Source organism: Anabrus simplex, chromosome 2 (genome assembly GCF_040414725.1).
Source record: "Anabrus simplex isolate iqAnaSimp1 chromosome 2, ASM4041472v1, whole genome shotgun sequence".
NCBI classification, from domain to species: Eukaryota; Metazoa; Arthropoda; class Insecta; order Orthoptera; family Tettigoniidae; genus Anabrus; species Anabrus simplex.
This window is the reverse complement of record NC_090266.1, coordinates 423,053,915-423,070,900: the sequence shown is the minus strand read 5'-3', so window position 1 is coordinate 423,070,900 and position 16,986 is coordinate 423,053,915. Positions and strand designations below refer to the sequence as shown.

General features: G+C 39.3%; 1 protein-coding gene across 2 annotated transcripts in view; it reads left to right on the top strand.

The window, feature by feature from the left end:
• The first annotated feature begins 461 nt into the window (after positions 1 to 461).
• AhcyL1 (Adenosylhomocysteinase like 1) overlaps positions 462 to 16,986 on the top strand; it is a 472,277-nt gene continuing 455,752 nt past the window's right edge. The window contains exon 1 of one of the 2 annotated variants that reach the window (XM_067140830.2): positions 462 to 606. In XM_067140830.2, coding sequence (XP_066996931.1) covers positions 511 to 606 — 96 coding nt within the window. In that variant the 5' untranslated portion in view covers positions 462 to 510. The remainder of the gene's footprint in view (positions 607 to 16,986) is intronic. The other variant, XM_067140831.2, reaches the window with a different exon arrangement.

Sequence of the window (16,986 nt, the reverse complement as noted above, 5' to 3'; positions counted from 1 at the left end):
TTGATTGCCTGTTCTTTCGTGGAATGGCACCATTCGATTCCAGCCTTTTTATGTCTTCTTTAGGGAAGGAATTTGTGGAAACGATGCCATTTAATTTTAAAGTTCTGTCATAACTTGCACCCGGGTTCATAACACTTTCAAGGCATCTGAAATATTTTACATAATGTAGGTACGGTACATTTGATATGTCGGCGAATGTTATTTCCAGACAGAGGTTATGTAGGTTTTTATTATGCCGTACCATTAATATTGTCATCAAAGATAAGGAACACATTTTGATTTCAGTACCCGTTGGTATCAAGTACACTACAATTTAAAACAAAAATACCTTACTCCCAAGGTTTACAGTTGCCACTTCTAACACACAAGGCTTGTAGTTGAAAGAGGGTGTTGGTCGACCATAACGTTGGTTGTTATTGTTTCAATAGCCAAAGAATATCTGAAGTTGGTATTCTTTATTCCTTGAGGTCATAATGTTTAATCTTAGTGCGAAACATCTGTTTTCGTAAAATGGGTGAGCAGTACGGTGGAATTTTGCTCGCAACGAAGTCGACTCCGTCTGTAATTTCGGACAGTCCTGTCACCGACCCAGGTTCTTCGGGAAAGGTGTGAATAAAAGAATTATCTGTATTAAGAACAAAGCGAGGCATACTTACATGTCATAATGAAGTATGGGTTTATGTTGCTATGCTTTTGATGTTTACAACCTGTTTATAGGTTATTCAGTTGAATAATGTCGTTGCAAGCCAGTAAACCTAAATAAAAGATGTAAATCAGGTGAAGTATTCTGAAATATGCCAGGATTTATGACGTAATGGTGTATGTGGTTAGCTTTCATCTAGCTGTATGGTACAGTTGAAATTGTTCCCACTTACCATGGTGTCTTATTCACATTATAATTGCAGTAGAAGGACAATTTGGTAGAAAGATCAATTTCTTCCTACCTTTTACTTGTCGAAGAAGAATGATTACTCGTATGCTTAAGTCTTTAGTAATTTTTTTTATGATCACTTTTACACATTTTAGCATTTTCTAGGCTTATTTGCAGTTTGTAAACAATCTATGTATTTGATCTTTTCGCGTATGTTTGCGGGATGCTATTTCTGCCACTTTTGTCTCTGGTAATATTACCTCAGTATGCTGCTGTGAATTTAAATATATGCACAGTGATTTGGTAAAGTGGTTTGCATAAGCCTGAATGTTTAGTTTTGGAAGTCCCTGATTAATTAGAAAGTTCAGGAAGTGCTTTATAGTGATTAGGCCTATTTGCTCTGATTATGATTACTCTTATGTTCTATTCCGTGATTGTTACTGCTGTCTTTCATGCACTCTCTACTTTGACAGACACACGTTTCAGTAATAGAGGTGATGCATAGCATGCAGTATGTGGTGGGGTTAACGGGTGTTGTATTGAGCTTGATAGTTGCAGTCGTGTAAGTGCGACCAGTATCCATTATTCTGGAGGTAGTGGGTTCGAATCCCGCTGTTGGCAGCCGTGAAGATGGTTTTCCGTGGTTACCTTAAGGCCACGGAGGCTTCCTTCCCACTCCTAGCCCTTTCCTGTGCCATCGTCGCCATAAGACATATAGTGTCGGTGCGACGTAAAGCAACTTGAAGAAAAAGGAACTTATGTTGTGCATGTTGTTGTTGTTGGGGGGTGGTGCAATATACATGTGTAAGTTATATACTTTATTCATAATCCTGCTTGCACCATAGGCCTCTCGGGTTTCTGCATACATGAATGTAGTAAGTGCGTAAATATGTGCAGAACGTTTGATCCTTTGTGCCTACTCAAAATGTTACCTTGCTCTTCATACCAGCAATTATGTCGTCTCTGCTATTAAGAACAAACAAAAAAGTTTGTAATCCAACGTTGATAGTTTGTATGGAAATGTTTCTATGATCATAGAAGAATACAAATACATCATCTACATTTATAAAGGGTTGCACAAATATTGAGTTATTGGTAATCTCTCCTAAGCTCTTTGTAGGCAGTCTGTGCCAAAGTACGTTTGTACAGTATTGCAAATGTAATTTTAACCTTCCGTGATTGGTCTGAGTGGATGGTCAAAAGTCAGTTTCATTTACAAGCACCGTGTTTGAAAGGGATCTCATTGCTTGTTGCATAAGTTACTGTGCTTTTTGGTTTGTGTGAGCAGTGCTGATACACTTTATGTAAATTTATAGAATGGCGCTCCTTTCATTTTGCCTTAGCCTTGTGAATACCCTGTTTCTAACAGTTGCTAAGTAGCTGTGGCTATTTGCAAGTAATTTTATTGTGCACAGTAAGGTGATGAACTGCTTGTAACAGATTCATTACTTAATTATAGGATTGTTCATTAATAGTTTGATCAATTTGTTCTCTGTTATTGTGCAATAACTGTAACACAGGCAGCTCAAACCGGAGTATCTATTTATGTATGTATTTATCTGTGTATGACTGAATAGTTAATGCATGTTATTTTTCTTCAATGAAACTTGTGAAACGTATGCTATGTGTATTTATTAAATTGGACATGATATAGTGGTATAAAATGAAGTAGCATCTTCTGTATAATGACTGCCTTAACCCATTGGAGTGTAAACGTGTGTATAATTCACATGCAGATCCAGAAATCTTGTATAAATTTCTTGGAAGATGAAATAACTTTATACATTAGTAATGAATATAAATGGCTGGGGTTAGTAGCTCAAGCAGTAGAGCGCTGGCCTGCTGAGCTCTAGCTGGCGGGTTCAATCCCGGCCTAGTCTGGTGATGTAGTCATCACTACAGTCACTTTCATGCTACTTCAATATAGGCCTACCTTTCTCATTTGGCCTAGTTGTCTTGTTTGGTTACAGTGTCAGTTATAGCTTAGTTTTTCTGTACCAGTATAGTTCTTTGAACTTGGATGGGGGGGAGGTCATATAGGAAGCACTTGAAGCTGTTGAGTAAATTAGAAATGTTGCTTGGTCAATCTTCTGCCTGTCACACAATCTTTGTGGATTTTAAAAATTCATACAGAACAGTTCTGCAAGTAGGCACCAATTAGTTAACTACAATTCAAACACCTTTGATCTTTGATTGGTCCCTACATAAACTTAATTTTTCAGTACATTAATTTAATTCAAAAGAACTGTTATATCTGTTTTCAGTTTAAGGTATCTACATTAAATATTCAAGCATTGTGCTTAATGCTAGCTACTTGCTTTACGTTGCACCGACACAGATAGGTCTTATGGCGACGATGGGACAGGATAGGGCTAGGAGTGGGAAGGAAGCGGCCATGGCCTTAATTAAGGTACAGCCCCAGCATTTGCCTGGTGTGAAAGTGGGAAACCACTGAAAACCATCTTCAGGGCTGCCGACTGTGGGGTTCGAACCTACTATCTCCCGAATACTGGATACTGGCCGCACTTAAGCGACTGCAGCTATCGAGCTCGGTCATTGTGCTTAGTACATTTGTGCTGTATGAGATTAATCTGAATTGCGTGTGACAGTTTGGATAATGTTGCAAATGCATTTGTAGCTGGGTGGAATAAAAGTGTTGCTTTTCTAAAATAGTTTTATCAGTAAGAAAACTGACTAAAGTGTTCCTGAATTGCACATAATTGCACTGGCTTTAATATTTTCTGACGAGTGATTTACATTTTCTTTTCAAGAAGGCTAATTTTATGGCTACTGAGCTCGATAGCTGCAGTCGCTTAAGTGCGGCCAGTATTCGGGAGATAGTAGGTTCGAACCCTACTGTCGGCAGCCCTGAAAATGGTTTTCCGTGGTTTCCCATTTTCACACCAGGCAAATGCTGGGGCTGTACCTTAAGGCCACGGCCACTTCCTTCCCTTTCCTAGCCCTTTCCCGTCCCATCGTCGCCATAAGACCTATCTGTGTCGGTGCGACGTAAAGCAACTAGCAAAAAAAAAAAATAAAAAAAAAAAAAAAATATGTGGCTTATCAGTGCGAGTCTTTTCCTCTTGTGTTGTAATGATATACGGTATGTTTCTCAGTTTTGCTGAATTGGTAATCTAAACTTAATAATATAAAGAATTGTTGTGGAGATGCATGTACTAGACAGGGTCATAATATCTGTATAAATACCTATTTGTATGAATTATTGTATTTCAGTTTTGCTCGATATCTGATAGTTCTTTTCTGTAAAATTAAGGTTTTATGAAAATTCTGCTTGGAAATATTACCCCCTGCCCTCGAATGTTACACACAATGTGTGATTAGATAAGAGAAAAGCAGGCTAGATCACCCTGGTGGTACTGATACGAACATATTCAACTAGACTTTTCAAGACAAAAAGCTCTTCATGTGTCTTTACATTTAATTTTGTTAATTCCAAATTAGTTTAAGCTATTATCATTTCTAATAATTGTGCAATATCACTATTGTGCGCTGGGCTGAGTGGCTCACATGGTTGAGGCACTGGCCTTCTTACCCCAGCTTGGCAGGTTCGATCCTACCTCAGTCCGTGGTACTTGAAGGTGCCCAAAACGTCAGCCTCATGTCGGTATATTTATTGGCATGTAAAAGAACTCCTGCGGGACAAAACGATGGCATCTTAGCGTCTCCCAAAACCGTAAAAGTAGTTAGTGGGACATAAAGCCAATCATTGTCATCATCATTGTATGCAGTTTCCGGCTGTTGGCCAGGTCTGCTTGGAACATATGCCTCTCCATCTCCTCCTGTCTTCCCACCACTTCATCACTCTTGCCCAGTACTCTCCTCTTCTCTGTACACACTCTTCCACTCCTTTTATCCATCTGTCACTTGGTCTTCCTCTCGGTCATTTTCCTGTTATCTCCATTTCATGCATCCTCTTCAGTATTCTTTCCTGTGTCTTCATGTTTCCATACCATCTAAGTCTAGATGCCTCTATCCTGTTCTGTAGATGCTTTTCTTTTACTACATCTCTAATCTTCTCGTTTCCCATCTTATCCATTCTTTATTCCATTAATTATTAACTATTGTGGGTTACATCCTCTCCAATGGAGATCTGCTGTTCATAGGCAATACTTTTAAAGCCAAATGTGATTAAATTCATATCTTGTGGGATTGACACTCGTACTGCTCACTGAAATACTGAACAGTGTTATTCGTTGCTTTATTGACTTTAATTTCCAGTTGTCTGGGGGCAATATCGCAAAAGTCTTAGTACTTTATCATTTACGTTTAATGTTAAACTTACTGTATTCCTAGTCTAGTGCTCTATATCAGTGACAAATAAAATATGCAGTGGGACACTAAAGTCTACATACACCCTCATTTTGTCGCATGTTGTGTACGATGCTGGATGCACAGAGGTGTACATGCGTCCACGTGCATAAAAACATAATCCAAGGTCATCAGACCAGTATCATGCACGACAAGCGTGACAGATGCAACATTGTGTGTTTTACTGTGGTACAGAAGTCAACATACACTCCAAGTCTGCCGTCAGTTGTAGGAGAGATGTTGCAGTGAACAGTGTGAAAGTTGTGCGGTTTGTTGATACAGTAGACGTGTATTGTAATACAGAATTCGATCGCGTAACATGACCCAAAAAGAACTGAAATACCAGTAGAGGTGAGGAAAAATATAATTGAGCTCAGTAAAAAGGCCTTTTCACTGCAAAAAGTTAGGGAATTGTTAGGAGCCATGCAATTGTCCAAACCGTGATAAAAAAACTACAATGATCGAGGACGTATAGAAAATAAAGCTAGATGTGGACGACCACAAAAATTAACTAGGAGGGAGCACAGACACATAATTAGAAAAGTGAATGCTGATCCCAGAATTACAGCTACAGAGTTGGCGGTAGATGTCGCAAATACTAGTGACATTGTTCATCCTATCACAGTACGAAGACTTATGCATAGTCATGAGTTAGACAGTAGAACAGCAAGGAAGAAACTGTTCATAAGCAATGAAAATGAACAGAAGCGCCTAGAATTTGCAACTCTGCATCAAAGTAAATATTCTATATTTTGGAATACAGTGCTTTTCATGGATGAGAGTAAGTTGAACATCTTCCAGTGTGAAAGAAACATCTTGTCCCATCCGTGAAGCATGGTGGTGGAAATATTCTTGTGTGGGGTCGCATGTCTGGAGCCGGGGTTGGGAATTAGGTATTTGAGGACATTATGGATAAATGGAAGTATGTCACCATCTTAAAGGAGAATTTGAAACAATCTGCAGAGAAACTGGGACTAAGAACAGACTGGGTGTTTCAGCAATACAATGTCCCAAAGTATACGGCCATTGTCATGAAAGAATGGATAATATACAGTGTACCAAAACAGTTTCATTCGCCTTCCCAGTCACTAGACATCAAGCAAATTGAACATCTTTGGGGAGAACTAAAGCGAAGGATAAAAAAATACAACAGCAAAAGCAAAGGTGATCTGAAAGCGGCCTTAGTGAAAGAGTGGAGTAACTTTACATCTGCGGACACAAAAAAGTTGGTGGAATGTATGAATTGACACTTGGAAGCTGTGATTGAAGCAAAAGGCAGCAATACAAAATATTAAATTGTGCATGAAAGTGATCATCACAGTGTATGTTGACTTTTGTACCTACCGGAGTTTCATTTGTATACTCAAGATGTCATTATATGGAACTATTATTAATTATGCAGTATAAATGTTGTTTTTCAGTTTGTAACATGTCTGTGTATGACACAGAAAGTGAATACATAATATTTTCTTGATTTCTTTTGTCTTAAAGTGTTATTTTTAGGGCGTATGTAGACTTTAGTGTCCGACTGTATATAGACTTCGTGCTGTGCCACATCATTATCACCATCATCAGTGTCCCACTCCAGTTGCCCGGGTGTGGTTAACAAGCCTCCTCCACTCCTTTCTGTCCTTCCACTTCTGCTCCATTACTTCCGCCACATCCAATCCAGCTTCTCTAATGTCCTTCCAAATCTGATCCATCCTCCTTCTTCTCGGTCTTCCAACTGGTCTCTTTCCCTTAACTTCTCTTTCCAATTCCCTTCTTGCTACCCGTTCCTTTCCCATTCTTTTTACATGTCCAAACCATCTCAGTCTTGCTTTCTGTATGTTCTGTACTAATAGCTCTATAGTTAGCTCTTCGCTGATTTTAATATTTTAAATTCCATCTCTTCTTGTCTTTTTAACCGATGTTCTTAAAAATTTCAGTTCTGCTGCTTGGATCTTACTATCTTAGTTACCAGCATTTCTAGGCGTATGTTAAAATTGGTATTAAATACTGTTTATATAATGTTAATTTTGTTCTGTTGGGCACTTTGTCATTATATAAAAGCTCTCTGACTTCATAAAATGTTGTACCTTTACTTAGTCTGTTATCAATTTCAGGATTTATTTCATTACTTCCATTAATAATGCTACCCAGATATGTAAACTGTTCTACATTCTCTAACCGTTCTCAGTCTGTTCACTTGGCTTCCCTTTTTCTCCTTTCCACAGTGCATGACTACAGTTTTCTTTTTACTACTGACCATTCCAAACTCCTTCAGATTTTCATTCCAAATGTCCAGTCTCCTTTGTACTTTTCTCCCTTTCCCCAAATCACCACATCATCTGCACATACCAAAGCATTAACTTCATCACTACTGATACTCTGCTTCACACGTTTTATGATTTAAACCATCAATATAATAAACAATAATGGCGACAGTGCACTTCCTTGCTTGAGAACTTTTCTTGTATAAAATGTTTCAGTCACCACTCCCCACTTGTACACTGCTTTTATTCTCATGATACAACATTTTTATCTTGTTAATTAATGATTTTGATACATTCCTTTTCAGTAGGCATTCCCATACATGTTTTCTTGTAACTGTATCATAAGCTTTTTCCAAATCCAAAAATACAAAGATGATTTCCTTGTTCCTTTACAGATATTTTTCTATTATCGTTTGCACTGTAAATATCAAGTCTATTGTTGATCTATTTGGTCTAAAGCCATATTGTTCTTCCTCTGTGTTTCTATTATATCCCTCAGTCTTTTGTCTGGCTTCTCCATTATTTTTAGCCCATGTGATAAGAGACCAACTTTGCTTTACGGACGCGAAAGCTGGGTTGACTCAGGATATCTTATTCATAAGTTAGAAGTAACAGACATGAAAGTAGCAAGAATGATTGCTGGTACAAACAGGTGGGAACAATGGCAGGAGGGTACTCGGAATGAGGAGATAAAGGCTAATTTAGGAATGAACTCGATGGATGAAGCTGTACGCATAAACCGGCTTCGGTGGTGGGGTCATGTGAGGCGAATGGAGGAGGATAGGTTACCTAGGAGAATAATGGACTCTGGTATGGAGGGTAAGAGAAGTAGAGGTAGACCTAGACGACGATGGTTAGACTCTGTTTCTAACGATTTAAAGATAAGAGGTATAGAACTAAATGAGGCCACAACACTAGTTGCAAATCGAGGATTGTGGCGACGTTTAGTAAATTCACTGAGGCTTGCAGACTGAGCGCTGAAAGGCATAACAGTCTATAATGATTATGTATGTATGTGATAAGAGAGTTATACCTATATAATTTTCACATTTCTTCCTTTTTTTTTTTTGGAACAGTGGTACAGTGCTTCCTTGTTGCCAATCTTCAGGTATTCTTCCATATGGCATTGAGGGCTCTGTATAGCCACTCTAGTCCAATGTTTCCTGCTGCCTTAATCATATCAGCATTGAATTTGTCTTTTCCACTTGCTTTACCTTTGGTCATTGCTTTCACTGCCCTTTCAAGTTCCAACCATGTTATCGGGTTTTCTTCTTTTTCTCCATCTATTATTTCCATTTTCTTATCTTTTTCTTCTGAGCAGTCATCCTCATTATAAAGTTTTTCAAAATACTTTGCCATCACCTTCTGAAGACCCTTCTCGTCATGTGCTATGGATCCATCTTCCCTCTCTAATGTCTTGATTTTTCCTTGATTTATTCTTTTTGATTTTATTACTCTGTGTAATAGTTTCTGATTTCTTCGACTATCTTGCTCAATTTTGTTTATTAAACTCTCCCCAACATTTTTCCTTTTCTTCCTTGATACTCCTCTTTACATGTAATTTCAATCTTTTGTATTCCACATGTAACCTTTCTATCTTATTCTCATCCCTCTGATACGTTTTTTGTTTTCCTTATCCATTATTTTCTTCACCTTGTTTCTTTCTTTTATTTATGTTTTTATTGTGTCTGTCCACCACCGTGTCTCCTTTCCCTTAACCTTTGCTTTTTTTCCCCGCATACCTCAATTGCTGCTTCCACAAATGTCTTAAATTGTCCCACTTTTCTTCTCCACTTCGTATTTCCGTGTTAGGCACCTTCCTTTTTATACAATCTTGGAATGCCATTCTTTTATCCTCCTCCAATTCCCAAATCCTGATCTTTGGTTTCTTCAATACAATTTTGGGAATTTTACTTGTTTTAATTCCACAATCAATCTATGATCACCTTCCATACTTTCACTTGGGAAAATTTTCGTATTCATGATGTATCTTCCCCATTCTCGGTCTGTTATTGTAAAATAGATGAGTGTTCCATACTGTCCATCCCAACTATTTTGGCTGATCTTATGGCTATTCCTCTTCATAAACCATGTGTTCTTTATTATCAGGTTATTTCTGATACAAAAGTCAAACAGTTTCTCTCCATCTTCATTTCTAATGCCATACCCATGTGGGCCCAGAACATTCTCATATCCCATTCTATCAGTTCCCACATGAGCATTTAGATCTCCCGTTATTATGATCCCATCTCCAACAATATGTGTTTCCAGTTCATTGAAGGAACTCTTCTTTTTCTTCCACGCTACATCCTGTCTGTGGAGCATACAGCTGTACTATCTTCAGTAGTTCCTTGTTTACATGTATGTGCATTATTATAATTCTTTCATTTACAGTACATACTCAACTTCAGGTATTGGTTCGACATTCTGATTCACCCAAAATTCCACTCCATTTCTTTTCTTTTTACTGTTACCCATCCAGTACAATGTGTATCCCTTTCTTGGTTTCTTCATTCCTTTCCCTTTCCATTTTACTTAATCGCAGGATGTCAAGTTTTCGTCTCTCCATTAGGTCAATCAATTCATTTTCCTTCCCATTCATTGTTAAAATATTTATTATTCCAAATCGGATTATGTTCTCTGATCTAACACTTGCACGAACATCAGAATTACCACCGTACTGTGCAACTGTAGTCAGAGGCTTGTCAATTCCATTTCCATTTTTAAACTTCCATCCGAGGCTTGTATTGTAGTTGAAAGTAAGTGCAAATGTACTCATCTGCTGACCTGCTAAGCCTAACGCATCGGAGGCTTTTATTTCAGGGTTTACTCCCTTAGCTTTTGAAGATCCCTCTTCTCCACAAGGCAGTGTTTCCTCTTCTAATTTTCCCCAGAGAGGATGGGTTGCGTCATCCACCATCTTCGCCATTCTGAAGGTCTCCTTCTCTGCCTCAGATACTATTCTCCGGACCACCTTTTGAGCAGACTAAAGCGGAAGTGAGTGTATAGACCAGGGGATGGCGCGGGCGACAGGGGCAGCGCCTTCGGTGTTGTCACACGGTAGGTGAGGGGGTAAGAGGGGTGCAGCGAGTTTTGGCAATGGTGCAGTCAATGCGGAGCTGCCATACTTACTCACTCAGTGGATGTCCTGAACACGTGTGCTTCGCTTTTACAAAAACAGTGCATGTGCGTATTGTGTGCTAATTCATAATTCTTGTAGTCTCTTGTACGTTTGTAGGTTTCTTCTTACTCGTTATTGGATATTGTGTGATGGATCCGAACAAAAATTCACCAGACTGTTATCAGTTGAAGAAGAAACGCAAGATTTTTACTTCCGGCGAGAGAAATATGATTTTGTCTGTTTATAAGCATTTCCGAGCGAATATTATTGACGGCGGGATTAGTTTACCTCGTGTGCTGACCCCGGTTCTGATTCTGACTTGGGTGTGCAGCCACTCGATAGTGAGACAGATTAATTACTGCGGCACAAGGTAAGCTAACGCTGAAACCTCCTGCATGATAATAATAATAATAATAATAATAATATGTAATAATATTTTTATAAATATATATTTGTAATAACTAATTTATTGAAATTATACTGGACAAAGCGGAGGTGGGACAGGTTTTTGCCTGGATCCTCAACTTCATCAGTCAGTTCCAAGTTAATTCCAGTACGAGTAGGCCCATATATAATCCTCACTTCTCTCCCTTTTTCATAAATCGCTCGTGAGTAGCAACTCATTTCAATCAGAAATCAGGCCATATATTTAGATAATAATAGTGAATAATAAATAATAAAATATTATATATATATATATATATATATATACATACTGTATATTGATGATAATAATAATAATAATATGTCATAATACTTTTATAGTCCGCCTCTGTGGTATAGTGGTTAGCGTGATTAGCTGCCACCCCCGGAGGTCCGGGTTCGATTCCCGGCTCTGCCACGAAATTTCAAAAATGGTACGAGGGCTGTAATGGGGTCCACCCAGCCTTGGGAGGTTAACTGAGTAGAGGTGGGTTCGATTCCCACCTCAGCCATCCTCGAAGTGGTTTTCCGTGGTTTCCCACTTCTCCTCCAGGCAAATGCCGAGATGGTAACTCACTTAAGATCATGGTCGCTTCCTTCCCTCTTCCTTGTCTGTCCCATCCAATCTTCCCATCTCTCCACAAGGCCCCTGTTCAGCATAGCAGGAGAGGTACTGGTCATTCTCCCCAGTTGTATCCCCGACCCAAAGTCTGAAACTCCAGAACACTGTCCTTGAGGCGGTAGAGGTGAAATCCCTCGCTGAGTCCGAGGGAAAAGCCAACCCTGGAGGGTAAACAGATTAAGAAGAAGAAAAAGAATATTTTTATAAAAATATATTTGTAATAGCTAATTTATTGAAATTGTACTGTGAAATTGTAGTTAGTACATTAAAATTGTGAAAGCCTCCGTGGCTCAGGTGGCAGCACGTCGGCCTCTCAACGCTGGGTTCTGTGGTTCAAATCCCGGTCACTCCATGTGAGATTTGTGCTGGACAAAACGGAGGCGGGACAGGTTTTTCTCCGGGTACTCCGGTTTTCCCTGTCATCTTTCATTCCAGCATCACTCTCCAGTATCATTTAATTTCATCTGTCAGTCATTAATCATTGCCCCAGAGGAGTGAAACAGGCTTCGGCAGCCGGCTCAATTCCTGTACTCGCCGCAAGATGGGGCTTCATTTATTCCATCCCTGACGCGGCCATTGACTGCAAAACAGATTGTAGGTTTTCACATTTAAAATCTAATTCAGTAAATGAATTGTTTCAAGTTGTAAGCTGTTAAAAAACTGTATGGGATTCTAACACGCATACGTTAATGTATTAATTATTTTAAATTCATTCGAGGTTCAATCCATGAGCTGTGCTGTATTATAGTGGTGGAGTACAACTTTGAATCGCACGCCGGGTCATTTGGCAACCACGGCTAGTGTGACGAGACAATGACGTCACTTCCGCTTTAGACTGCTCAAAAGGTGGTCCGGAGAATAGGCATGGCCCTGCTCTCTTAATATGGTCAGTGCATTTTTTCTGTTTGTTATTGCTAAGTGTTACGTACTGACTTGCTCCTTGGTGCTCTCTGCTTCTTTTACCCTTCCTGAACGAGTCCATTGATCTCTTAAGTAACATTCCCTCTTCTAATCACTCACCTCTTTCTATTTATAATCCAATAAATAATCACTTTCAGAAATAGACTGATTGAATAACTGTTTGTCAGGAGTAGTAAATTACCTTGATGAAATCTATTGATAGTGCATCATAGTAGTGGTCATAAACCATTCCCCTGTTTGAGGTACAGATTAGTTTGTCCAGAAGGCTAGTTAGTTTCAACAGTAGCCTTTCATTTTCATAAGTATAGTCTCAAAAACAAAAGAAAAACAAAACAAAAGAATGAGTGTATGGTATTGTGCAAGTTCCGTCGTAGGTGCACTTTTCTTAACCTTTAGATGCATTTTTGTGGGTGTTCACAGCATTTGTATTTACATGGGATGTGAATTTTATTTTAATAATTAAAATTAAGCATGATAAAATATGAAATACGAGGAACATACAATACCATGAGCTGGCTTGTGCTCTTATGCCTAGGTGTGTTAGCTTTCCATAACAAAACTTTAATTCGGCAATGGATGAGGACTGCTTCTGTTTCAATTGCACTTCCGCCATAAACATTTTCTTACTTTCTTTCCTTCCTATGTTATAACATACAGTTATCCCTCGTTATAATGCCATAGTTTGTTCGGAGAGTAGCTGATGCAATAAGGAGAGTGGAGTTAAATTGAGGCCATATTATAAAACATTAATTTGTGACTTCTGCCACATAGTGATATACTGTACAGGGACTTTTTGGAATAGTATTAATTCAGCATTTAATTAGTTTTACATTAATATTTCTGTAAGTATTTTGTATTTGTACAATACCGTGATGGGTGTTAAATACCCCTTTTATACATTTATCATCAGGACAGTGAAGTACATTTCTTTGGGTATGAAAAATGATTTCAGTGTAGTATACAGTACATATCTGATAGTCATACAGCTCTCTTCATGCACATTAACCCTTAACTATGGTCGTACATTTTCAGTGACATCAACATGGACGTGAGGTCACAGAGACCGCATCAAAATTTAGGGGCGGTTAATGAGAGAAATTGCTAGCTGTTTTCATTTGAATAAACTTTATTCAACCCAAAACCACAACAACATTTTCCATTTGTTAATTTGTAGAACCCTCGTACGTTCAGATTACAGTCGCAGCAGTTTTCGTTACTCAGAATGCACTGTTCCATTTAAACACACAACCATTACACTATAAAAAAAATAGACCCTAACTTGGGTAATAAAGATGTTTGATAACTACTGCACTGAAAATTAACCACACATGAGACTGATCACTTCTTGGGGTGGAAATTGCAAGCACTGAACTTGGCTGTCAATGTTACTCTCACTCAACACATTCGAAGCATATCTTTCTTGTACACTCTAAGCATACTGGTTTTTCACATCTTAGCACTTATAATATGTTTTCCTGTTCTTTGCTGGTGGGCACAAGCGATAGGTTATCCGTTTTTCAAGCTTCTCCTCTGCAATGTTGATACGCTCCTCAGGGATGCTAAAAATTCTAGAGATAGCGCCTCGAATATCTCATGGGATCCTGGGATTTGATAATCTTCTTATTGTGTGTGGCCTAGTGAGTTAAGCAGCAAGTTCTTTCAGAAAATGTTGCCTGGTTATTTGGGGGTTCTCGCGATAGGACTTATGCAAGATATTCGCATTCACAGCTGCAGTATCGACGATACAGAAGAAGACTGCCATCGGCCACCTTCTTGTTTTACCTGTGCAGTAGTTGGCTGTAGGGTTGGGCAGACTGGAACAGTCAGTTGTTCTGGAACATTAGGAGCTTGAGGTGGAGTGTATCGGTACAGTGTGCCAGCACACAGGACACGGTATTGTAACTGCGCACTAGAGAGAACTTCGTGAGGCAACATGACATGCTCCGCTTCAGCAGGAATGTGCTGCTGTACCAGACATGCTATGTGTAGTTAAGGCCAGCGTAAAGCTGCACGGAATGTGAAGGAACAGTTGGAACACTGAAATTCGCGCCCAATAATGTTTAAAGGCTGCTTTTAGGTGAAGATTTTTCCGGTCAATATGAAATACACTTGCCACGCTTACAATGGCAGTACCGATGTTTAAAAGTAACCAATCCAAGTATATTCACACCAGTTGAATGCATCAGCCTACATTGTGCATAATTAGGGCCAGGATAAGACTTCACGGCATGAAAATAGTCACTTGCAACGTGAAAAAGCAGTCGGAACTCTGAAATAGGCACCCAGAAAATCATGTCTGAATGTTGTTTTTAGGATAAGAATGTTTTCATTCATTCTGAAATATACCTGTCACAGTTACACTGGCAGTAGATGTGTTTACAAATGTCACAATGTTATTTCCACCAATTAAAAATATACTCTCACAGTTGAAGAAACATTCGTCAGTACTCTATTTACGTACACAATATACAAGCAGAACAAGAAAAAAAAAAAAAACCATACAAGCAAAACACAAAGATAAAAATCAAACACTATATACAAGCGGAACCGGAGATTAAAAATAAAACTAGGCCTATACAAGCAGGGCACGAAAATAAAAATTGTAGGATGTTTAAGTTTCAAATGTCTCATCGTGCCGGTTGAAGATCCCTATTCAGACAAAATAGAAGAACATAAATTGTATGTCACTCTGTCCGGTTCTATTCTAGTAAAAAAGTCGTAAACTGGACTCTGGTGCGACATTATTCAAAGGCTTTCGTGCAGTATATATTGCTAGGCTTCAAAACAAAACAGAACGCATCTGCTTGTACTGAAGGCCAGTTGCCGGTGCAACGGAACTCTCAGAACAAAGAGGATACGATGGAACACGGAACTCCAGCACATGGCAGCACACTGCCGGTATCGACAGTCAGCTAGTGGGTGAAGGGCAGTGCATAGTGGCGCTTCTGACGGGACAGCAAGTCACTGTCTCCGTCTCGCTTGAGAATGTTTCAGAACAACTAACGCTCCGTGTTCCAGAACAGCGGAACATAACTATGCACCGGCACAGTGTGCCGAAACAGGGGCATAGTGCCCAACCTTTGTTGGCTGACATCTGATCCAAAGTATCTACTCCAGACTTCATAGAATAATAAAACTGAATCATTTCTTCCTTTCCTGTGTCCGCATCAGTTACTTTCCCATGGTGCATAGAGGATGCTAACAAAACAGCTTTGTTTCTTTTCAGAACATGTGAGAGAAGAGTTATGTCTTTTGTGAAGTCATACACAGAGGAACCGACCTTTCTCTGCTTGGAAGGCAAGAAGGTAATTGGAATTTCCTTCTTGTTCTTCCTTACTGTCTCAACATAAGTGAGTCCCCTTTTCCTCAGCTCCTGAACAGGCTGTACTGAGGTGAACCTATTGTCAGCTGTTACATTCCTATTTGTGCCCTGTATTGGTTCTGATAAATGAAGAACTGCCTGAGTTGGCTTTGAAAATTTCCTATCTTCCCTTGAAAGACCTATTCCATCAGTGTCTTTTCCTGCATAAATACAGACACTGTACAAATAACTATTTTTTGCATCGGTTAGGCACATCAGTTTCACTCCGTATTTCTCAGGCTTGTTCGGAATATACATTCTGAACTTACATCGACCTCTGAAACCAATTAGCATCTCATCTAGTGTTGCATTTGTGCCAATGGAGTAACACCTTTGAGATTTCTGAATCAACATATTCAGAAGCTCAGATATGGGTGCAGTAGGATCTCTCTCTCTCTCTCTCTCTCTCTCTCTCTCTCTCTCTCTCTCTCTCTCTCTCTGTGCTGCATTCTGTCTTCAGGGTTGTCAAAACGCAGGCTGCACAGAAGAATGGAAAACCTCGTACCCGACATCCCAACACGAAATGTTTCACGTCCCGTATGGTCAGCTGTGAAGACTGAAGTGATGTCCTCTTTGTTAGATTTGAAAACCACTGAATAAATAAGAAGGCCTAGGAAAGCTTTCATTTCAACCGTGTCAACATTTGGAAATTCTGGTCGGGTAGACTTTTGGTAATTACTTCTCATTGCACTGAGCTTCACATTTGTCCAACGCACTAGTAAGTTCACCATTTCTTCACTGAATATTAAGTGTCCATGCCGTACCAGGATCCACACTGTTTCCAACTCAAGCTAAAGGTCGCAAACAGGGTAGGTGAATCACGATATTTTGACGAGGAGTATGCACATTCTGTGGAGGTTGAGCAGACGACCATTTGTATCTATTTCTATCATAAAAACGCTTAGAACGTGAATAATCAGGCAGTAGCGCGGACCTTTCATCTTCTTCTACCTCTCGTTCTGTCTCAGTGTAGGTATAGTGATCACTATTTCACAATCACCATCGTCCACATCACTCATGTCTTCTTCAGACCACTCGGTAATTGTTCCTTCGTAATGTACATAACGTGTTTGGACACTTGCC